This window comes from Anabrus simplex, chromosome 6, assembly GCF_040414725.1.
Source record: "Anabrus simplex isolate iqAnaSimp1 chromosome 6, ASM4041472v1, whole genome shotgun sequence".
Taxonomy (NCBI): domain Eukaryota; kingdom Metazoa; phylum Arthropoda; class Insecta; order Orthoptera; family Tettigoniidae; genus Anabrus; species Anabrus simplex.
This window is the reverse complement of record NC_090270.1, coordinates 322,882,865-322,904,653: the sequence shown is the minus strand read 5'-3', so window position 1 is coordinate 322,904,653 and position 21,789 is coordinate 322,882,865. Positions and strand designations below refer to the sequence as shown.

Below are 21,789 nucleotides of genomic sequence, written 5' to 3'. Positions count from 1 at the left end.
ATGACCACAAAATATTATTTGTTATTGGCTCTCATATTCATTTCTAAAAATTGTATGTGTTATGTATATAGTTTAGAGATATACTTATTATATCATGGATTTGTTTTCTCTTTTCCTAAAATACAGAAGTGTGGTTTATGTGAATGTTTATTCATTCCATTATACGGTAAAAATGTATAAGACATAAATGGTCGGAAATGTAATACTGGATAACTTTAGTTATGTAGTATTTATCGATCGTAACACTAATAACATAAATAATTGAGAACTAAATTTTAGGCCTTCCCCTAAACTACCATTTTACTCATCGAGAATAAAATTATTTGTAGCCTAGATTGTAGCGACTTATTCCTCGACTTTACATACTGATTTTCATTAAATTCCTTTCAGCCGTTTTCTCGTGATGCGCGTGTATACATACAGATAGACAGACAGACAGATAAACAGATAAATATTCCTTGTTACTGTGGACACGACCGATAAATAAATACCATTCTTTTTAAATTCTGAGCAATGTACAGACAAAACCATTATTTTTTATATATAGATTGATCCGTTTTCTGTTAGTTGACCCTAGATATTTAACTACCGCAACAGTGTAAAATGAAATAAGTTATCACTGCTCTCTTCAGCCCTATAAACGATATTCAGTTATAACTTATAGTGTGTACCATGACGTTTAAAGTAGGATCTTCGAAATGTATTGGAAATCGAAATAGGTGTTCACATTTTAATCACGAACGCACAATGAAAATTAAATCTGATGTAAAATATCTTTCAGTTAAAACACATCTTCTAAACTTAATTTACAAGTATAATTGTCTGGGTGTGAAGTGATCTGAGATACACACTTTGTCAACAGCAAGTGCCAATGTTAGCAAAGCAAGGCAATCTCACAATAAGATGCATTCATGTGTCTCATTCTCCAATAGCAGTGATGCAACATGTCTGCTTAAAGTGGAAGGAATGTTCCTAAATTTAAAGGCCATTGTGCGTTCGTGATTAAAATGTGAACACCTATTTCGATTTCCAATACATTTCGAAGATCCTACTTTAAACGTCATGGTACACACTATGACAATAACGTAATCTTAGGAACCCAGTAGGTGACGTAGATGTAGACTGCTAGAAGCGCTGTTAGTGTGCGATTAATCATCATAACTCTCGTTTAACTTGTTACAGATGGAGAGGTGTCAGATCGCTGGAAGCACCAGCTTTCACCCTTGGGAGAGTCGTGACGCACTTCCCAACAATGGCTCTAGAATCCAGAGAAATTATAAAGTATTTGGAGACTGAGGCGCCTAAACATAGACCAGGTTAATATATTTAGTGTTACTTCAAATGTTTACGCTTAAAATATTGTAAGCAATATTCATGTTATGACTAGATAGACTCCGTAACATTTTTATGTTAAAAAAGAAAGTATGAACAACATTCAAAGTCATCCCGGTAGAGGCTATATAGGCCCTTGAAGCGGTGAAAAGTAAATGCTTTCACTATCCATAAACTCGGAATTTGATGAGGGTTAGTTCTATGCTCGGTCACCTTTGCCCCCAGGAATTAACCTCTCTGTTTTTGGTATAGGCTGAGAACCGCAGAGCCATGTACACCTCTGGAAGTGGAAATCTCATTTCTTAACTTTTTCGACTTCCTGACGGGGAATCGAACCTACGTCCTTCCGGATGAACCGCGCACGCCTTTACCGCCGTCTGTCTGTGATGGTCAATCTCAAGAAATACGGGATGGATTTTCATGCCGTTTTCACCATTCCATTACGCATTTCTCGAGAAAGGTTTATAGTCTACTGGTATATAGAAACATTCATATCTGATCAAGGAAAGCCGAGCAATAGCGATTTCAGTGAAGCAAGTTGAACAACAAACGGCCATTCGTGCGCCTTTGTAGTTTACGCCGACTAAGCCGTTCAAGATACATCTGTCGAAAAGGATTTTCTGATATAACATGGGATGAAAAATGAAATGAAATGGCGTATGGCTTTTAGTGCGGGGAGTGTACGAGGACAAGTTCGGCTCACCAGATGCAGGTCTTTCGATTTGACGCCAGTAGGCGACCTGCGTGTCGTGATGAGGATGAAATGATTATGAAGACGACACATATACCCAGTCCCCGTGCCAGCGAAATTAACCAATTATGGTTAAAATTACCTACCCAGCCGGGAATCGAACCCGGGGCCCCTGTGACTAAAGGCCAGCACGCTAACGATTTAGCCATGGAGCCGGACTATCATGGAATTAAAGGCCACCTCCAGGTGGGTACAAGAGGTCAAGAGGAATGCGGAAGAATTTGGATTTACACCAAAGATAATCCACAATAGAAGAGATTCCGGAGAAGAGTCGACAGCCTAAAATAATTTAAAAGAGACCCAGTCAGATAATTTCCGAAGAGCAGAGAAAGATGAGTAGCGAAATAATGAACAGATTCTGCGAAGAGAGGAGGAGAAAGGCCAATATGCCTTAAGTTCTATGCGGTACATAGATGTCCAAATTCGGAAACAAACAAAAAGAAGTAAGAAAATCCGAATACTTGGGCCAAGTGATGGGACATCCTGAGATATACCTCGCGGCTCGCGAGCGCCGTACTTCCTACTTACAATTGTCCCGCATACACTAGTGTTGCATGGGATGCCTGGTCACTTGTTTTCGAAGGCGTCCTACAACGTGCTGTATTGTGGATGTTGTGAAACAAATAGCAGTCACGTCCCTTAACAGGGTGCATTTGTAAATACGCCAAAGGTGCAGAAAAGAAAATTTAATAATTTATTAATTTATACACATGCAGACATTCCACTCGGCAAAAGAGTTGTTTGTATGAAACAGAAAGTAATACTGTTCGGCGAAATACGGGTGTAGGAGGCAGACGCCTGTCCGACTCCTTAGCTGAATGGTCAGCGTTGAGGCCTTCAGAGTCCCGGGTTCGATTCCCGGCTGGGTCGGGGATTTCAATTGCGTCTGATTAATTGTTCTGGCTCGGGGACTGGGTGATCGTGTTTGTCCCAACACTTTCCTCTTCATATTCATACAATACACTACACTGCCAACCACCACAGAAACACGCAATAGTAGGCCTAATAACATCCCTCCATATAGGGTTGGTGTCAGGAAGGGTATCCGGCCGTAAAATAGTGCTAAATCCACATGTGCGACACAGTTCGCACCCAAGACTACACAGGTGTGGGAAAAGCGGTAGAAGATGGAGAAGAAGAAGAAGGAAAAGAAGAAGGCAGACGTGTGTTTGGAGCCAGATTCACCAGATTCTCCACAGATTAAAATGCTGTGTATTCGTCGTTGCTGAACACACTAGCCATTGCCGATATGCAGACAGCAAATGTAGTTCTGCTGTATACTAGTACATACACCAGCTTAGTACTATGCGGTCGTAAACAAGGTTTATTAATCCAAGGGGTTGCATTAGACAGGTAGCGCGGAAAAACAAGCTGCGACCGACCGTCCGGTTGTTATTTCTACCTATTCTGACGTAACCTGCCTGCTGGCAGTAGTGCCCCTATGAAAATTAGTTAATAGACATCCCATTTAACATTTTTGCATGCCGGACATTTATAAGTAGAAAGTACGGAGCACGCAAGCCGCCTGGTACGGGCTTCTTAAACTAGTATTTCACGGGTAAATAGTCGGTATACGTGGAACTGGGAAAAGACGGATTTCATAGCTAGAAATTTAAGAACTTCGTTTCAGACTTCATCCGCTGAATTGTTCCGAACTGCGGTTAACAAAGACAAGATTGTTACGTGGATCGCCAACATCCAATAACGGATCTAAACCTGAAAAAGCAATGGACATACCATATATGTTGATTTTTAATAATTATTGGTAGTCTTGTGTAGGTAATTCGTACTATATGTCAGTAAGAAGAGAGTTAAAGCTGGTGTTAGTGCATGACTTCAAGGTACTTACGATTCAGATAAAGAAAGGCCCTCAGAGTTGATATTTATGAAAAGACCACAAATAGTGCAGCGGGAAATATAGAGAATGAACATTCCTTCTGACTCGTTCGTGCACTGCACTCAAGAAGCGTTTTGTGTTTACAGAAACCACTGTAAACCATCGTTATATCATCGATATACTGTACACAATTGTCTTCCTAGGCCATCAGTATTGCTGATTATGAGATCCTAGATGAGTTAAGAGACCAATTACTCTGCCACACCAAAACTACCAAATCTCCTTGTTGTTGTGGAACCTGACCGTCATTTCTTCTGTGATGTCCTCCTTCATTTCTACGGTCACATTTTTCGGGCTCGTGCCTCCGTCGCTGTTTTTAAAATGTAGTGAGACCCCGTGGACAATATAACGCCACATCGGCATTTCAGACGCAATATCCTCCCAGTTGCTGAAGTCAATAATTTGGCATTTCTTCATACTAGTCTTTATATCTTCATGTATCACTTTTGTCTGTCCTCCCAGAATTCATTGTCCATCATTCAATTGACAGTAGTGTATAATTATCATCTGCTTGAGAAGACGTGTTTTGGGCAAACGGGGGACTTCACTGGCAAATCACACTAATATGATCGCTGGTCACATCATGTATTTCCACAATGAATTTTAACACTAGTTATTTAATCTGTAAGAATAGATATGTGCGCGGGAGAAGCGGTTACAGATAGGATTGGTGCTCAAGCACTCGGATGGTATGGACATAACCGACGGACGGAAGAAGAGCAATGGATACAGTGTTTGCTCAACTGGTCTCCACCAGGAAGAAGAGCTCGAGGGAGACAAAAAGCAACCTGGAGGGGAACAGTAGCTAAAGCCATGGAAAGGAGAGGTCTGTATGAAGAAGATTAGGAGGATAGGAACATGTAGCACCTGAGTAAAAGGCAACTGATGAAAAGTGGAAACGCCTGCAAAAGTAAAGTAAATAGTTTCTCAAACTACCTGCTGGTATTCACTCCCATTGCTGTATGTAAGTAACTAGTCACCATACCTTGGTCACTTGTTGCGAATACTATGTATCATATGCAGGGTACAGTGGCAGTTGTACTAACGATATTTGTCGCGGCATTATAAACCGAAGTCACCCTAGGGGCCGTTAACATTTCTCGAAGGTTAAAATTGACTTGATAACCAATGATGTATGAATGGTGCTGTCCAATTATCACAGTCTGTGATTAAAGGAATCAAAAAAATGATAGTAGCCAAACTCATAACTCACAACTTTTGTCCGGAGTCAACTGGGGGGTGAGTAATACAATGATTTGGAACTTTAATTTATCGACGAGAGTCTCCGTCTTCTGATTCGTTTCTTTTTTTAATTTTATCGACCGAAGGAGTGAACTATTGTATTTGTGTACACATCTCTGCTGGGATGTTTCGCAGGGCTTCTAGACACCAAAGAAGAAGTCTTTTTAAGAAAGGTGGTTAAAACCGCCATTGAAAAATCTTTTGAGCCATTTCAAGGGATATTTACGGCAATATATTAGAATTAATTGTAATTATGATACGTTCCCTAGTTGACTCTCGATTGAAATTACGAGTTAGATGATTGGATGCTATCCTCTTTTCAACCATCATGATCCCCTTTCTCACGGCCTGCGATTATAGTACGGCATTTATTATTCCAATTCATTTTACAATTCTTTATCTGAGTGCTTACATTTTTCTGTTTTGATGTAGTAATTTTCTGTTTGTTGTTGCTTCTGGTCTGTTGGTACCCATGTTTATTACAGGCGGCTTAGAAGTGAGAGATCTGACGTGTAAGTTCACAACTGATGTGGTTGTGCGATGTGGATTTGGAGTATATGGCAACTCCTTTACCGAAGCAGATGCCACACTGAGAAAACTGGCAGCGCCAACAGTTGGGGTGTGGAAAGCTATCAGATTTACGCTGCATAGCCTCATTCCGAAGCTACCAGAATTTCTCAGAGTAAGGTTGGTATACATTTTAATAATAGATTTTATTGCAGCCAATGGGTATACAGGTGGAAGAGCATTTTACAAGTCGTAATATGGAGTAAATTGCGTTTGTATATTTAGTTCGTTTTATGTCTTACAGAAACGTGTGAGTGAGGTTCCTCTGATTTGTCACCACAATACCTGGTATCGGTCGCAATTTAAACCACATAGCTTGCACTTGTACTTGTCATCTGGGTTATGGTATTTCTCTGTTGTGCATAGTCGATGGTGAAACCTATGGGCTGCTACTCTCGTCATGATGTGTCGTAGGTAGTATCTGGCTTCAGTCCAGTCCCTCTAGGTCACACCGACCGTCGAGAAGAACTCAGCCATATTTCTTGTCTCTTCTTGATGAATTCTCTTGGCAGATATTTGTAGGCTTCGGTGGCTGGCAGGAGCAGGTCTAGGTGAAGTACTTCTATGAAGAACTATTCCTTTGTTAGCACGTAGGTGAGGCGTGAGGGTGTGTACTTTGATAGATTTAAAACTCTTTTCAGGAAGTGAGCTGTGTATTTTTCTGTCTTCTTGATTTGTTTAGGTTCTATAACACCTCTAATCCGTATGTCATAATTCGTGCGATCTTCAGGCGGAATATGGTCATCGCCTTTTGTAGGGATAGTTTCATCAGAGTTTTTATACTATTTGCTGTCCTCCTGGCTGCTGAGACGCGTTCTCTGATGTGTAGTTCGTATGTGCCCCTCGGCTTTAGGTATTTGAAGTTTGAGACGTTTCGCAGTGGATTTCCTTTATACAGGATGCAGTCGTTCCCTGCCAGTCTTCTGCTCATTCTAAATGTAATTTTCACTGTTTTCTTATCATTTAGGTTCAATTCGTTTTTTCGGCCCACGCTATGAGTTTGTTGAAGGCTTCGTGGGCATTTTGAAGTTCTTGGGATACGAGTACCATGTCGTCCGCGTAGGTGTATACTTTGACATTTTCTGTTGCTAATTCTTCTGGTACTACTGCAGTGGCTATGATGAAGAGCAGGGGGCTCAAAGGGTCACCCTGATGGACACCGTTCATTTCTGTTTGCATGAAGGAGCGATACCACATGAATGGAGATTTGCCATAATAGCCCCAGTGTACAAGGGCAGGGTGACAAACTAAAGCGGATATTTACAGGCCAGTCAGTTTGGCATGTGTTGTTTGTAAGATCTGGGAAATCATTATTTCTTATTGTATTAGATACGTTTGCGCACTTATTAAGTGGTTCGATAGAAGGCAGTTCGGGTGTAGGAAAGGTTATTCTAGTGAAGCTGAACTTGTAGGATTCCAGCAAAATTTTAGATTCATGAGGTCAAATGTGCAGTGTCGCAATTGATCTATCCAAGGCTTTTGATAGGGTAGACCAGGCATTTCCAACTTATAAGGGCTCGAGGGCCACATTGGAAACCTTAAACATGATCACTGGTCGAACTTTATTAATAGGTTAATTTTCGTAACTTCCATTTTAAATTTAGCCTAGTTACAGACTGAAAGCGTTGTTTCTTTTCCATATCATACACCAGTCTGGTACGAACATTGTAATGACCTCCATATAAGTGTCTCCACTTCTCTAGCATACGTTACGGTTTGAAATGTGTTCGGTAAAATAAGAAATCTGCAACATTATTCAGACAATTTATAAAAGCCTGTGTTGTTTGCGTTTAATGGTGAATGAGTTTCTTTTCTCAGTGAGCCTTTAAGATATCGGATGTTCATTGTTTTCCGCTGTTTAGCTATTCTGTTGTTCTGCTTCTGAGAATTGTTTTAATAATTTTAATGTTATTGGCTTTACGACCCATTGACTACTTTTACAATTTTCTGAGACACAGAGGTGCCGGAATTTAATCCCGCATGAGTTCTTTCACGTGTCAATAAATCTACCGACACGAGGCTGGCGTATTTTAGCACCTTCAAATACCACCGAACTGAGCCAGGATCGAACCTGCCAAGTTGGGTTCATAAAGCCAGCGCCACTCAGCCTGGCTATTATTGTTTAAAGGGCACATTAATTCATCGTTTAGTCTGTTCCTTTGAAATATATATTTCTTTCACAGTACTTTATACAGGCCTTTCCATTCCTAGGCCTTTCCCGTCCCTGTGTCGGTGCGACGTAAAGCAAAATAGCAAAAACTATTTTACAAACAAATTAATGTAATTTTCTGTTCTCGTACAGTGGGGTAATGAGTGTTTTGTGAGTAATATTTGAAGGGCATTAACTATGACATTGCTGAAAACCTGAAAAGCTACATTTTGCATTTTGTTTTTCAAATTTATTTATTTGCAATGCTTTCGAAGTCAGATCAGAGCAATATTTTGTCAAATTTTCATGTTCAAGAAACGTACTTAGAAACCTACCAAAACAAGCATAAGGAGTGCAAGAATAGTTCTGAAATTCTGTATAAATCGTATAGGAATTTTCTTTCCTGTTTAACCATTTATCCCAGACTCACTTCATAAAGTGCACTGAGTCAGTTACAAAAAAATGGAGGCCTCATAAAAATCTGTAGGATGATCATATTATTCAAAACGTGCATCTGGGGGATTTAAAAATGATCTTATTCCCCTTATATTAACAGAATTATTATCTGAAAATACAGATAATACTTTGAATCCTACATATCTTCTGGCCAACAGGTCTTATTCAAGATGGCGGTGAATGTAGATGAAATGTTTCACTGTGCAAAATACACTGACTGACAGAGCAAATGCAACACCAAGGAGGAGTGGTTCGAAAGGGATGAAAGTTGGGGAAAAAACAGAGTCGGCACGGAAGAATAATTGATGTTTATTTCAAACCGATATGCAGGTTACACAATGCGCACGGCATCGACTCAGTAGGATGTAGGACCACCACGAGCGGCGATGCACGCAGAAACACGTCGAGGTACAGAGTCAATAAGAGTGCGGATGGTGTCCTGAGGGATGGTTCTCCATTCTCTGTCAACCATTTGCCACAGTTGGTCGTCCGTACGAGGCTGGGGTAGAGTTTGCAAACGGCGTCCAATGAGATCCCACACGTGTTCGATTGGTGAGAGATCCGGAGAGTACGCTGGCCACGGAAGCAACTGTACACCTCGTAGAGCCTGTTGGGAGATGCGAGCAGTGTGTGGGCGGGCATTATCCTGCTGAAACAGAGCATTGGGCAGCCCCTGAAGGTACGGGAGTGCCACCGGCCACAGCACATGCTGCACGTAGCGGTGGGCATTTAACGTGCCTTGAATACGCACTAGAGGTGACGTGGAATCATACGCAATAGCGTCCCAAACCATGATGCCGCGTTGTCTAGCGGTAGGGCGCTCCACAGTTACTGCCGGATTTGACCTTTCTCCACGCCGACGCCACACTCGTCTGCGGTGACTATCACTGACAGAACAGAAGCGTGACTCATCGGAGAACACGACGTTCCGCCATTCCCTCATCCAAGTCGCTCTAGCCCGGCACCATGCCAGGCGTGCACGTCTATGCTGTGGAGTCAATGGTAGTCTTCTGAGCGGACGCCGGGAGTGCAGGCCTCCTTCAACCAATCGACGGGAAATTGTTCTGGTCGATATTGGAACAGCCAGGGTGTCTTGCACATGCTGAAGAATGGCGGTTGACGTGGCGTGCGGGGCTACCACCGCTTGGCGGCGGATGCGCCGATCCTCGCGTGCTGACGTCACTCGGGCTGCGCCTGGACCCCTCGCACGTGCCACATGTCCCTGCGCCAACCATCTTCGCCACAGGCGCTGCACCGTGGACACATCCCTATGGGTATCGGCTGCGATTTGAGGAAGCGACCAACCTGCCCTTCTCAGCCCGATCACCATAGCCCTCGTAAAGTCGTCTGTCTGCTGGAAATGCCTCCGTTGACGGCGGCCTGGCATTGTTAGCTATACACGTGTCCTGTGGCACACGACAACACGTTCTACAATGACTGTCGGCTGAGAAATCACGGTACGAAGTGGGCCATTCGCCAACGCCGTGTCCCATTTATCGTTCGCTACGTGCGCAGCACAGCGGCGCATTTCACATCATGAGCATACCTCAGTGACGTCAGTCTACCCTGCAATTGGCATAAAGTTCTGACCACTCCTTCTTGGTGTTGCATTTGCTCTGTCAGTCAGTGTATAAAGTGAAACTTTGAAAATCAGACAAACTCACGAATAAGGGTTGGTGTGAAGAAAGTGTTAGCTTCTGTAGAAATGATACTCACCTGAAAGCAAATATTCCATGCGAAGAGAATCCTCAGACTGAAAGTAACTTATTTGAAAACGAAATAATTTTGGCATAGTGTAACAGTATCTAATCTCCAAGTGAGTACAGTAGTCTCTGCTGAATCCGACGACATAGCACTGCATTTCATAAGAACGGCAGGAGACATCTCACCATCAGATATCTCCTCAACTGAAATCACGTAGGCTGAGTGGATCTCGAACCAACCCTGAGGTTCAGGTAAAATTCCCTGACCTGATCGGGAATCGAACCCAGAGCCTCTGGGTGTGAGGCAGGCACGGTACCTCTAGACCGCTGGCCTGGCGGAAGAAACAAATAAGTGGATAAAATATAAGTAAATACAGCAAAGTATCAGTCAGTCAGCAATAAATAAAACATGTGCTTAATTGTGTAAAGTATGCGTCTCTTGGAAAATGAAAATAAAAGTCAGACCTATTTTTAACATCATTGAACGCCCTTATTTTGAACGCATATGGCCAGATATTCTGAGGTAATTTAATATTATACTGAAGCTTCAAACAAATTATTAATAAGAGTGACTTTAATTACTATCACAACCCATAGTAGACTACAGTAACTCCAATACCATAGCGTACGGAAGAAGTGTACGCTCTTCTCAATTCACCCATAAACCGACTAAAAAGAGCAGTGATTTACCAAGGGACAACATTAATAATGGTCATAACGGCAATTAGCGCTGCAGTAGAAAGATCTTTCTCCTGCTTGAGAAGAATAAAGAAATATCTTCGCAATGCCCAGTATGAAGGAAAACTCTCAGACCTGATTGAACACTGTAGAAAAACTTCTGCATAATCTACGCTCCAACCCTTCATATAAAGACGATGTTGTTAATGTCTTTGCATAGAAGAAACGGACAATCCAGCAAATTTACAAGAAGTGGGCTAAATGTGAGTTGCTAAAATAATGGTATTTATATCATCTGCATGATCTTAACTATCTAAGCTACTGCCCTATGCCCCTAATATTTATAGCTCTGGTGAACTGGATAACGTAGATGCATTGATCAGTGGCGTAACGTTAGTGCCTTGAAGACCTACGGCTCAAGGGGGCCCTCAGACTTCACCGAGATTTTTATTTTGCAAGTTGCTTTACGTCACACTGACACATATAAGTCTTTTTGTGACGATGGGAAAAAAGGGTTAGGAGTGGGAAGGAAGCGGCCATGGCCTTAATTATGGTACAGTCCCAGCATTTGCTTGGTGTGAAAATCGGAAGCCACGGAAAACTATCTTCAGGGCTGCCGACAGTGGGGTTCAAACCCACTATATCTCTTGAATATTGGATACCAGCCGCACTTAAGAGACTGCAGGTATCGAGCTCTGTAAATAAATAAATAAATAAATAAATAAATAAATAAATAAATAAATATTTTTACTGGAGTGCCATACTGAACAGGAAGTGATGCTTTTTAGGACGGGATGAAACAATATTTTTACAATTCGTAAGTAGATATCAGATGAATGCACCTAGCTGCAATTATTATTATTATTATTATTATTATTATTATTATTATTATTATTATTATTGTTGTTGTTGTTGTTGTTGCTGTTGTTGTGTCGAGTCTAGCATAATCGTCGCTTGTATCACGAGCGGTACGCTTTCTCACATAACGCAGTGAAAAATTAAATCGCCAAGATAAGCTCTGTATTAATAGTAGATAACTCAGTCATAGCTGCAAGCATCCCAGACTTAGGCACGGCGTTTTACTAGTTTCTAACGCTTCCTGTTACTGTTTGTTCCATCGAACGATCATTTTCGAACTAGAACTTATAAATAATTTACTATGAAATGATATGACACAACACAGACTCACTGAAATCAGCCTCGTCATTATCGGATGTGATGTAAGTGAAATCATCAATGCCTTTGCGTTCCATAAAGCATGTTGCATGCCCAATTTCCTTAGTCTTTGATGAGAGTACAGTAAAAAATCATTTGAATCCCCCATGGCACTACAGTCCTTGAAGGGCCTTGGCCTACCAAGCGACCGCTGTTTTTTTTAAATAATATCCATGAATTATTTTAGTAGTTAGTCCTTTGCACATACTGTACTGTACTAAAGTGGTATAGTTTGGGTAAAAGTTTTGTTTATATTTGCTGCAAATGTGTGTTATTGATATGTTTTATATAATTACTTTGAAGGGTTCTAACTATAATTTCCGCAGGCGGACAGCATTAATGAAAGATTCAAAAACTAAGTTATTGTAAATGTACATTATTTCCAGTGTCTCATGGACTATGCTTTATAGGCTACGGAAATTAGCAATGTCCTTTTCTGTTTAGGTAACATCCACGAGATATTTTAGAGTATTAGCCAGATTGCAACCCCCGTCTAAAATGCTGGCATGCAGGCTACGCCATTGCGTCTAGTTGTTAATTATATTCTCTGTATCCAATTTCTGTACCTACATTGTGCGGTGTTTTGTTACAGATATATGGAGTTAGAAGATCAGAGCTTCTTCCAGCTTCTTATCAAAGAGCTCATCCTATATCGAGAAACCAAAAGGGTATTCCGGAATGACTATCTACAGATGCTGATGCACATCAAGTGCATGGGAAATATCGTAAAAGGAAAAAACACTATTCGCATCGCTGGCGTTAATTTAGGTGAGTGAATTTTTCTCTCTGCCTTCATAGTGAGGTAGTATTTCAGTGATTTCAGTGTGCCAGGACTGAATTTATTTAAAATTGATACTTATATTATTACAGCCTCAATGTTTGAAACATTAACCACATACTCACTTGGTGTTATAAGTAAGAATTTAACAATAATAATGTGGCTGTGAATTTTGAAGTAACAAAGGAAAATACAGAAATATAGTTCTGTGTAAATCGTTCGTAATCTGTTTACCCTCCAGGGTCGGTTTTTCCCTCGGACTCAGCGAGGGATCCCACCACTACCGCCTCAAGGGCAGTGTCCTGGAGCTTCAGACTCTGGGTTGGGGGATGAAACTGGGAAGGATGACCAGTACCTCGCCCAGGCGGCCTCACCTGCTATGCTGAACAGGGACCTTGTGGGGGAAATGGGAAGTTTGGAAGGGATAAACAAGGAAGAGGGAAAGGAAGCGGCCGTGGCCTTTAGTTAGGTACTGTCCCGCAATTTGCGTGGAGAAGAAGTGGGAAACCACGGAAAACCACTTCCAGGATGGCTGAGGAGGGAATCGAATCCCCGTCTACTCAGTTGACCTCCCGAGGCTGAGTGGACCCCGTTCCAGCCCTCGTACCACTTTTCAAATTTCATGGCAGAGCCTGGAATCAAACCCGGGTCTCTGGGGGTGGCAGCTAATCACACGAATCACTACACCACAGAGGCGGACTCTGTGTAAATACAGAAGATTATGAAATATTTTTCTATCGTCCATGCCAGTATCCGAAAGCTCGCGTACCAGTACGCCTACCACAATTTTGGAAGCCCTGTTCTATACTACACACTCTATGCCAGGCATGTCAATGTCACGAGCTGACTGACAACTCTGCGTGCACGAGAAACAGCGGTTACGAGCGCTATCCCAGGACGTTATGAGATAGCGCAAGCCTGGAGGGGTGTACATTACATGTTCACAACTACGGTACTCCGAATATATCTGTATATATATAAAATAACATGTCCTGGCTGACTGACTGACTGACTGACTGACTGACTGACTGACTGACTGACTGACTGACTGACTGACTGACTGACTGACTGACTGACTGACTGACTGACTGACTGACTGACTGACTGACTGACTGACTGACTGACTGATTCATCATCGCCGAGCCAAAACTACTGGACATACAGGAATGCAATTTTGAAAATACATTTTAATTACAACTATCTGATGTACCCGTGCTTCACTACGGGATTCTCAGAAAGACTGTCTTTGTTGTTTTCTTAACTGAATTCAACATAGGTCATTACCGAAACATCAGTAGGAATGTAGCAATTAAAAGCAATATTATCATATAAAATACTCCATCAAATGAAAAACTGTACAATTTCTCACTTTTAACGAAGAGTACTACAATGCCGGTCTAACAGCCCAAAGATCCAGAGCTGGAATGATCAGCCCGCAGACAGCCTTGAACACTCCTCTGCTATTATTCCTTTAAATACACACACTGCTCATTCCGATCAGTGCCTCAGAGTAAGGAATTAATAGCTCGAATGCTATGAAGAACCAGTGTTTTATGTACCAGTAGTATCAGAAAATTTATGAACCAGAGGAATGGCTTGCTAAAGAAGAAAGTTATCTAACTCCCCACCTACTTCCCGCCAATATTCAGGCAGGCCGTTACACTCGGCACGACCGGGCGAGTTGGTCGTGTGGTTAGAGTCGGGCAGCTGTGAGCTTGCATCCGTGAGATAGAGGATTCGAACTCCACTGTCGGCAGCCCTGAAGATGGTATTCCGTGGTTTCCTATTTTCACACCAGGCAAATGCTGGGGTTGTACCTTAATTAAGGCAAAGGTCGTTTCCTTCAAACTCCTAGCCCTTTCCTATCCCTTCGTCGCCATAAGACCTATCTGTGTCGGTGCGACGTAAAGCAAATTTGAGAAAAAACGGTATGCAGCAGTAATCCTATCTATCGGAGATGAGTGGCAACAGAAGTCACAAAGCACATCGCAACAAACAATATTCAATGTAATGTTATTGTTGATCAATTTTATGAGATTTCTATAGGCCTATTGTAGGCCTTTACATTTGGTTTTCTTTCGACTCTGCGATATTAGGGCGTCTTATAAAATTATTTATAGCGTAGACTGTACTTAAAAAACCTCATTCATGAATATCTCAGTGACCATTAGGCCTTCCCCTTAATTACCATTTCACTCAGCGTGACTAAAATTGTTTATGACCTAGACTGTAGCGACTTCGCGACTTCTCATACTGAGCCGTATCCTACCGGCCCATAATAATAATTGGAATATTATTTGACCAATATGTGAAATTTATTCAGAAAAGTTACAGTCTAATATGTGAAAGCATCGTACCCTAAGGTAGTTGATACCGGATGTTGAGCAAGACTGTGGTTCGCTGGATGTTGCTTCATATTTCCGTATGACCGTGAGAAAGGATAGCGTACCCAAGCGCTGGCAAGGATCGACACGTGTATTAGATGCTGACCAAGCAAGATATTTCAGCCAATGGGAACTTAAGAATTTGGCAAACCTGGAGGCTACACCGCGCCAAATCTAAATTCCAGGATGACCAACGTGCTCTGTGGATAAAGTCAGTTTCTGTAAGAGATCGGTTTTTCCACAGTTTCTGAAGTCAGATATACTTGGAAATGTATTATAAAAATTGGTGGAAGAGATTTGCTAGTGTTTGAGCTGTGTTTTGTAAATATAATACAATAAGTATTATGTCATCATACATGACGAACTCTCTGATTGGTGGTTGGTTCAGACACCCGGGAACCCCAACATTATTGGCGTCACCGAAGCCTCCTCAGTAACCCTTAGCTCTGGAGAGCGTCAGTCCGTAGCAAAGATTTGAGCAGTACGGTTGTACTAACTCTGTATTCCGTAGTTGAAATTTGAGCAGTGCGGATGCACCAACTTTGTATCTCCGTGGTAAAGATTTGTACAGTGCGGATGTATTAACTCTGTGGTTGGTGATCGTGATTAACGTGGTATCATTCCTGTAACAGTAACTGAGTTTCATTGATACTTCAAATTGTGCAGTCGCAATATTTACTGTGCTTGAGCAAATGAAATAGTATAATTTTGGCAGAGTTTACTTTCAATTGATAAAGACGGTGTTTAGTGACCGCAGAGTAACAAGTGTAGTGGAAACGTGCTATTGTTTCACTATTTCGCGACGGGCGCGTATTCGCGTGGAACTTCCGTACCGAACCGTGGGCTGCTTTGAAAACTGTGTTTTTACCCTTTAAGTGAAGTGTGTTATATATATGTGAATCAGTGTGTTGGCTGATCTGGTAAAAGAAAGGGTATCTCGGCTCGCAGCATTAAGCAGTGAAGAGGTTATCAATAGTAGTCTTCTGTGTTCCAGTGAATTGTTTTCCAGCAAGAGGATGGATACACCTGCAGAGGAAGGAAGTGCATTCACACATGTTAAGAATGTGATTAACATGGAATAGATCCCAAAAGCAGTGGGGATGTAAGCTGCTATCCTGGTTTCCCGAGAGTCATGTAGAATGTAAAGTAAGACGCATGTATTATTTACGGCATGATATGTAATTTATGTTAAGGTACTAGGGCAGTGTAGATAGAATTTTAATTTTCATATAAAGTAAGCCTGACGGCATGTATTTGTTTAATTTTGTTACTATGGTAGATTCGGATACGAGATTAATGCATGTTTATTTTATTTTCATTTTGCTATATGAGTAGATGTTTGGGAAAATGAGGGATTGATAGGATCAGTTATTGTTGTAAATATAGCATTTAGCGTAGGATATTCCGAGTTTTCCTTATATGTAGGCTAGAAGGGCTAGATCGACAGGTTCATTTTATATTACGTCAAACACGTATCAATTTATTTTATTTTGGTTATTCAGAGAGACAGGTATAGCTATTTTGCATGATGCATGGTTTTACAGAAGCTGCCAGAAGGAGCTGCAGAACGTCGTTGTTAAATTAAGATCTTTGAAGTTAAGTTGGATTCTGTTTGCCTGATGGTCTGCCAAGGACTCGAACTGCGTCTTATTATGTGGAAAGGCCAGTGGGATTCATGAGGAATAATGAGATAATAATTGCATGCTGAATTATAATGTATTGGTGCAGGCTGATGGTAAGCCTGACAAGATAGAGTATTATGCAGATGTGTGTGCCTGCCTAGTGTCTTCTGAGTATATTATGATCAGAATGGACGGTGTTAATTCCAGACTATTGAGTCTGATGTTGTTAAATGGCGCAAGCATGCTAAGAAGCAATGAATATACGTGAGTTTCCGTATAGCTGATGATGGGCGTTATCTCATGGCAAGCTGATTCCTGGCCTGTGTTATCGGCATGTGCGAAAGAGACAGTATTTCCTTGTGGCGGCCTCGGGAGACAAAATCCAATCTTTAGCGTAGTGGAGTTCAATATTTCTTTACAGCTCGTAATCTACCCGGAAGTACATGACGGATGACCGCGCTGTTGAGCGCTCAGACGCAGCAGAAGGAGGCAATGTTGCCCATTGCTTTCTTCATGATATTAAGGGTTATTTATATGTTTTCCTCTTACAGGATGATGTTTCTACATTATTATTTATGATTGTATACCTTGTCTCGTTGTTTTTAAAGGGAACAGCCCGAGTGCTGAAGTATTGTTGGTTTATCTAGTTCTGTCTAGATCTTTTGTAGTGAACCGGGATTCACATTAGAAGCAGTGTAGCATTTAAGACTTTACTCGATATCCGATGTATATATATGTTTAGTTTGATTATTTGAATTGCTGTAAATATAGTGTAGGATTTGCCCCTAGTATTTTGCATACCTTACATAGCGTCCAGTGCGTCTTAATTATTTTTCTTTCCGTCGTAATTTTTCTTATTATGTAACTTTTATTTTACGGAAATAGTTTGACGACTCTCGGGAGTAATTTAATTTTGAAACCGTATCGTTGTGATGCGATAGTGTGAAACTCCATACGGAAATACCACATGGCAGTGTTTGCGTACACTTGTTGCCATACAACATAAACATTGGACTATTAGAAGAAACTCAATCTTGATTTATATTAATGTTCTTTGTTGAACTTGTTTTTCTTTAATGTCAAATTTGTACAATCATTCAATTAACGTTTCTGATTTCAAATTATTTCTATACTTTGAGTTCATTTTTTTACAAGTTATTATTTTTTTTCCTGATTCAATTATTTTCGTGTGATTTGATCGGGGATATTTATTAATAAATCCATCTTACCCCCTATGATTGTTTCTCATTCGTGTTATACCTCCATTTCCTGTCATTGATTGCTATTGTAGTGTAGAACTTCGACATTTTTCCTGACCCAATCGACAACCAACCCACACTCTGCCCAACCCTGAGTTAGTCGGATGTTCATACAGGAATGGAGGCATCGTCCTAGAGGGTTTACCCCTGGGTACGGTACAATACCTATTTTGATTAAGATAGGACCACTAATAACTTAAATATCTGAAAATTAAATTTTGGACCTTCCCCTAAACTACCATTTTTCTCAGCGTGAATAAAATTATTTATGGCTAGATTGTAGCGACTTATTCCCCGACTTTGCAAACCGACTTTCGTTAAATTCTCTTCAGCCGTTTTCTCGTGATGCGTCTACATACGTACATACAGATTTACAGACAGACAGACATTCAGAAATTGTGGAAAATTAAAAAGTCTATTTCCTTGTTACTGTGGACACGACCGATACAGAAATATCATCCTTTTTAAATTCTAAGTAATGTACAGACAAAACTCTTATTTTATATACCGGTATATGTATGTAGGGGCTTACCAAGGAAGGATTTTTGGTATTCCGTCGCCGACGGGGTGAAAAAGAGAAGAATTTTTAAAAATGAGTGTGTCTATTTCTCAAAACGTAATGGTTAGAAGACGTGAAACTTGGTATTTAGAATCTCCTTTAAAAATAAGGAAACACGTTTCTTTTTTGTTTTCGTAAAAACCTCTGAAAGGGTTGAAAAAATGTTGAAAAAGGGGTTGAATACCTTTTATAAGGATACTTATACCTCAAAAACTTACGATGTTAGAGTCATGAAAATTTGTTTTTGGAATCTGATTTTAAAATAAAGAAACACTTTTTTTAAAAAAAATCTACTTAATAGGGGGTAAATAGGAGTGACAAACGGGATGAATTTTAAAATGAGTATATTTACAATATATCTCAAAAACGTAACATGTTACAGAGGTAAAAATTGGTATTTGGAATCTCCTCTAAAAGTAAAAGAACACGCACAATTTGTTTTCCGAATATCCACTTAAGGGGAAGTGTTAAAGGGGGTGAATTTTGAAGTGAACATATCTACAGTACATTTCAAAAACTTATCATATTACAGGTGTGAACATTGGTATTTTAATATCTTCTTTTTTAATAAAGTATCACGTATTTTTTGTTTCGGAAAAACACTTAATGGGTGGGGGTTGTAAAACGGACTGAAAAAGAGGTTCAATTCTTTTTATGAGGACACTTATATCTCAAAAACTGAAGATGTTACAGACATGAAAATTTGTATTTGGAATCTCCTTTAGAAATAAAGAAACAAGTAACTTATTCTTTTGTTTTTGAAAAATCCAAGTAAGGAGGGATAAATGAATTGAAAAATGAGTTCAATTTTTTGTTTAAAGATAAATATATCTCGAAAACGAAGGATGTTACGGACGATAAAATTGGTATTTTCAACCCTTTTAAAAATAAAGGCACACGCATTATATGGCGGGCGAGGTGGGACGTGGAATCAACTTAAGGAGGTTGTAAAGGGAGTTGTATTCCTTTTACGATGATAAAAATAAGAAGTGGACTTAAAACAATGCACTCCAAAAGGTGTGTTGACTAGGGGGTGAGTAATGATGACAAAAATACGCATTTAAATGAAACCGTTTGAATTGTGAAGTTGAAATTTCAAATGATATCCTAGGTGTTAAATAACAGAAGGTTTGAAACAAATTTAACCGCTCAGGGAGTTAAATGGAGGTTATGATCCGAAAAGAAATATATTAATTCCTTCCTCCCAAACGGCTTAACGTACGAAGACCAAATTCCAAATAGCAGTATATATTTTAAATCCTAGGCGTGGAACAAGAATTTTTTTTTTAACGTTACACCCCTAAAGTGTTAAATGAGGTTAGCTCCGGAAGTGAAATTATTCAACCCTCAGAAACCGTTTGACGTATAAAGTTGTAATTTTACGATAAGTCTTCTTTTATGTACTATGTATAAAATGTATACGGTATTTCAAAATATATCTCCCCTAAGGGTGGTGGTTGACTCTCAAAAACACAATATCCATTCATCCGAAACAGTTTCAGGCACGAAATTATTATTTTTTATGAAGGGTGGTTTTCTGTATCCTAGATCAGGGCCTCTCAAACGCCCAAAATCTCACGCGTGCAAATCGAGGCGCAAGAGCTCCGTGCACTGTGTATCGGTCCCGCTCGGTTCAGCTCGGACCAACGCTTCGCCTCTAGGCTAATCGGCCAAACTCGGCTAAACTCGGCTCTACTCGGCCCAAGTCAGCTCGGATTTAGAGCGCTACGGAGCAAGTTTGGTAGAGGGAGACAGGGGGAGCGAGCGAGACAGGCGTGAGGAAAGAGAGAGTAAGCGCTATTGCTCCAAATCGAGGAGTGGGGGTCTGCACTCTGGTCAACCAAGGGAAGTCGTCTTTCGCACCGTGCACAGTGCATGCACCTGAGAGGCCCTGTCCTAGATGCTAACAAATATTTTAAAACGTTCACCCTTTAAAAAAGTATCCATTCCTCCATACTCTTCGACGTACAATCAAACATTCTAGATGTTCTGTATGGGGTTCAAATGAGTGGTAGATCAGAAAATAATAATTCCTCAAAATCCTGTTGATGTAAGCGCGTATTTTACAGTTTCAGCTAGCAGTGGACTCTCCAAAATATAAAACTTTGAATAATAACTTTCAGTTTTAAGCCGTAGCGAAGCACGGTTATCTTGCTAGTTCTCCATATAAGGACATACATAATTAAATGTGTTCAACCCGGCACGCTTGTATAAAATAGGCGGAACAACATCTTTGAAAACACCGTGTATCAGGAAAATAAATAATTACTAGGGCAAGGCATTTGATGATTTTGCATCTTTTTTTTTTGAAGGCCAAAATATAGCTTGAGTATATGTAGATATGTTTCATGAATTGACTGATTAAATAAAGGCAATTTTTAGGGCATTTTTTCATTTTTTGCAGTTTACAAGAGATAGGTCATTTTTGGAGCAATTTAAGCTCATTTTTGGCATTTTTAATTGTTTTCTGGGAAGTGTTATATTTCGTTATATTTGGATATTTAATTTATATTATTTATGTTTACAATACTTGTCTATTATGTTTAACTTAGACAAATAACTTGCTCAAGAAAGAACGTAGACTTGCAACATACCCTGCTGCCACTAGTTTTCAAGGAAAGAGTATTTTCAACTCGATTGCACTTCCAAGAAAACATACTATAAGCAGTACCTGCTTCCCCTATATGTAAGACGCATAATGAACTCACCCAAGCCGGGCATTGCTCCTTATCTTCAGCTAGATAAGAAGGAAGTCAGTCGCGGAGTCGCCCGCGTGCTGAGAGTCTAGTGAATTCTTTGTTGACAAGTACTGTAAGATGCCCAAAGTTAAAGGAAGTACAATTGTTAAATTAAAACAATTTGTTACACAATATGGAGAAAATATATTTTCCACTGATGGGAAAATATTATTTTGCAAAGTGTATGATGTGCGAGTTTCAGCAGAAAAGAAGTTTACAGTTGAACAACATGTGTCGCGAGGAAAACATAAACGTGGTGTGCAGCGACTTGAAGATAAAAGAAACCGTGGCTTACACCAGACACTACTGGGTGAATCTTCAACATTTTCTCCATTTTGTGAGAAACTGTGTACAGCATTTTTATGCGCCGATATTCCACTGAACAAATCGAACCATCCAAAGCTGCGTACATTCTTAGAAGAGGAGACTGGAAAATCTGTACCAGATCCCAGAACATTA

The 21,789-nt window shown here is 40.4% G+C and overlaps 1 protein-coding gene across 1 annotated transcript in view; it reads left to right on the top strand.

Annotated features, from left to right (window-relative positions):
- Window positions 1-21,789, top strand: part of LOC136876006 (cytochrome P450 6k1-like) — a 92,530-nt gene that overhangs the window by 17,574 nt on the left and 53,167 nt on the right. The window contains exons 3-5 of the mRNA XM_067150564.2: window positions 1,183-1,316; window positions 5,708-5,909; window positions 12,583-12,758. Coding sequence (XP_067006665.2) covers window positions 1,183-1,316; window positions 5,708-5,909; window positions 12,583-12,758 — 512 coding nt within the window. The remainder of the gene's footprint in view (window positions 1-1,182; window positions 1,317-5,707; window positions 5,910-12,582; window positions 12,759-21,789) is intronic.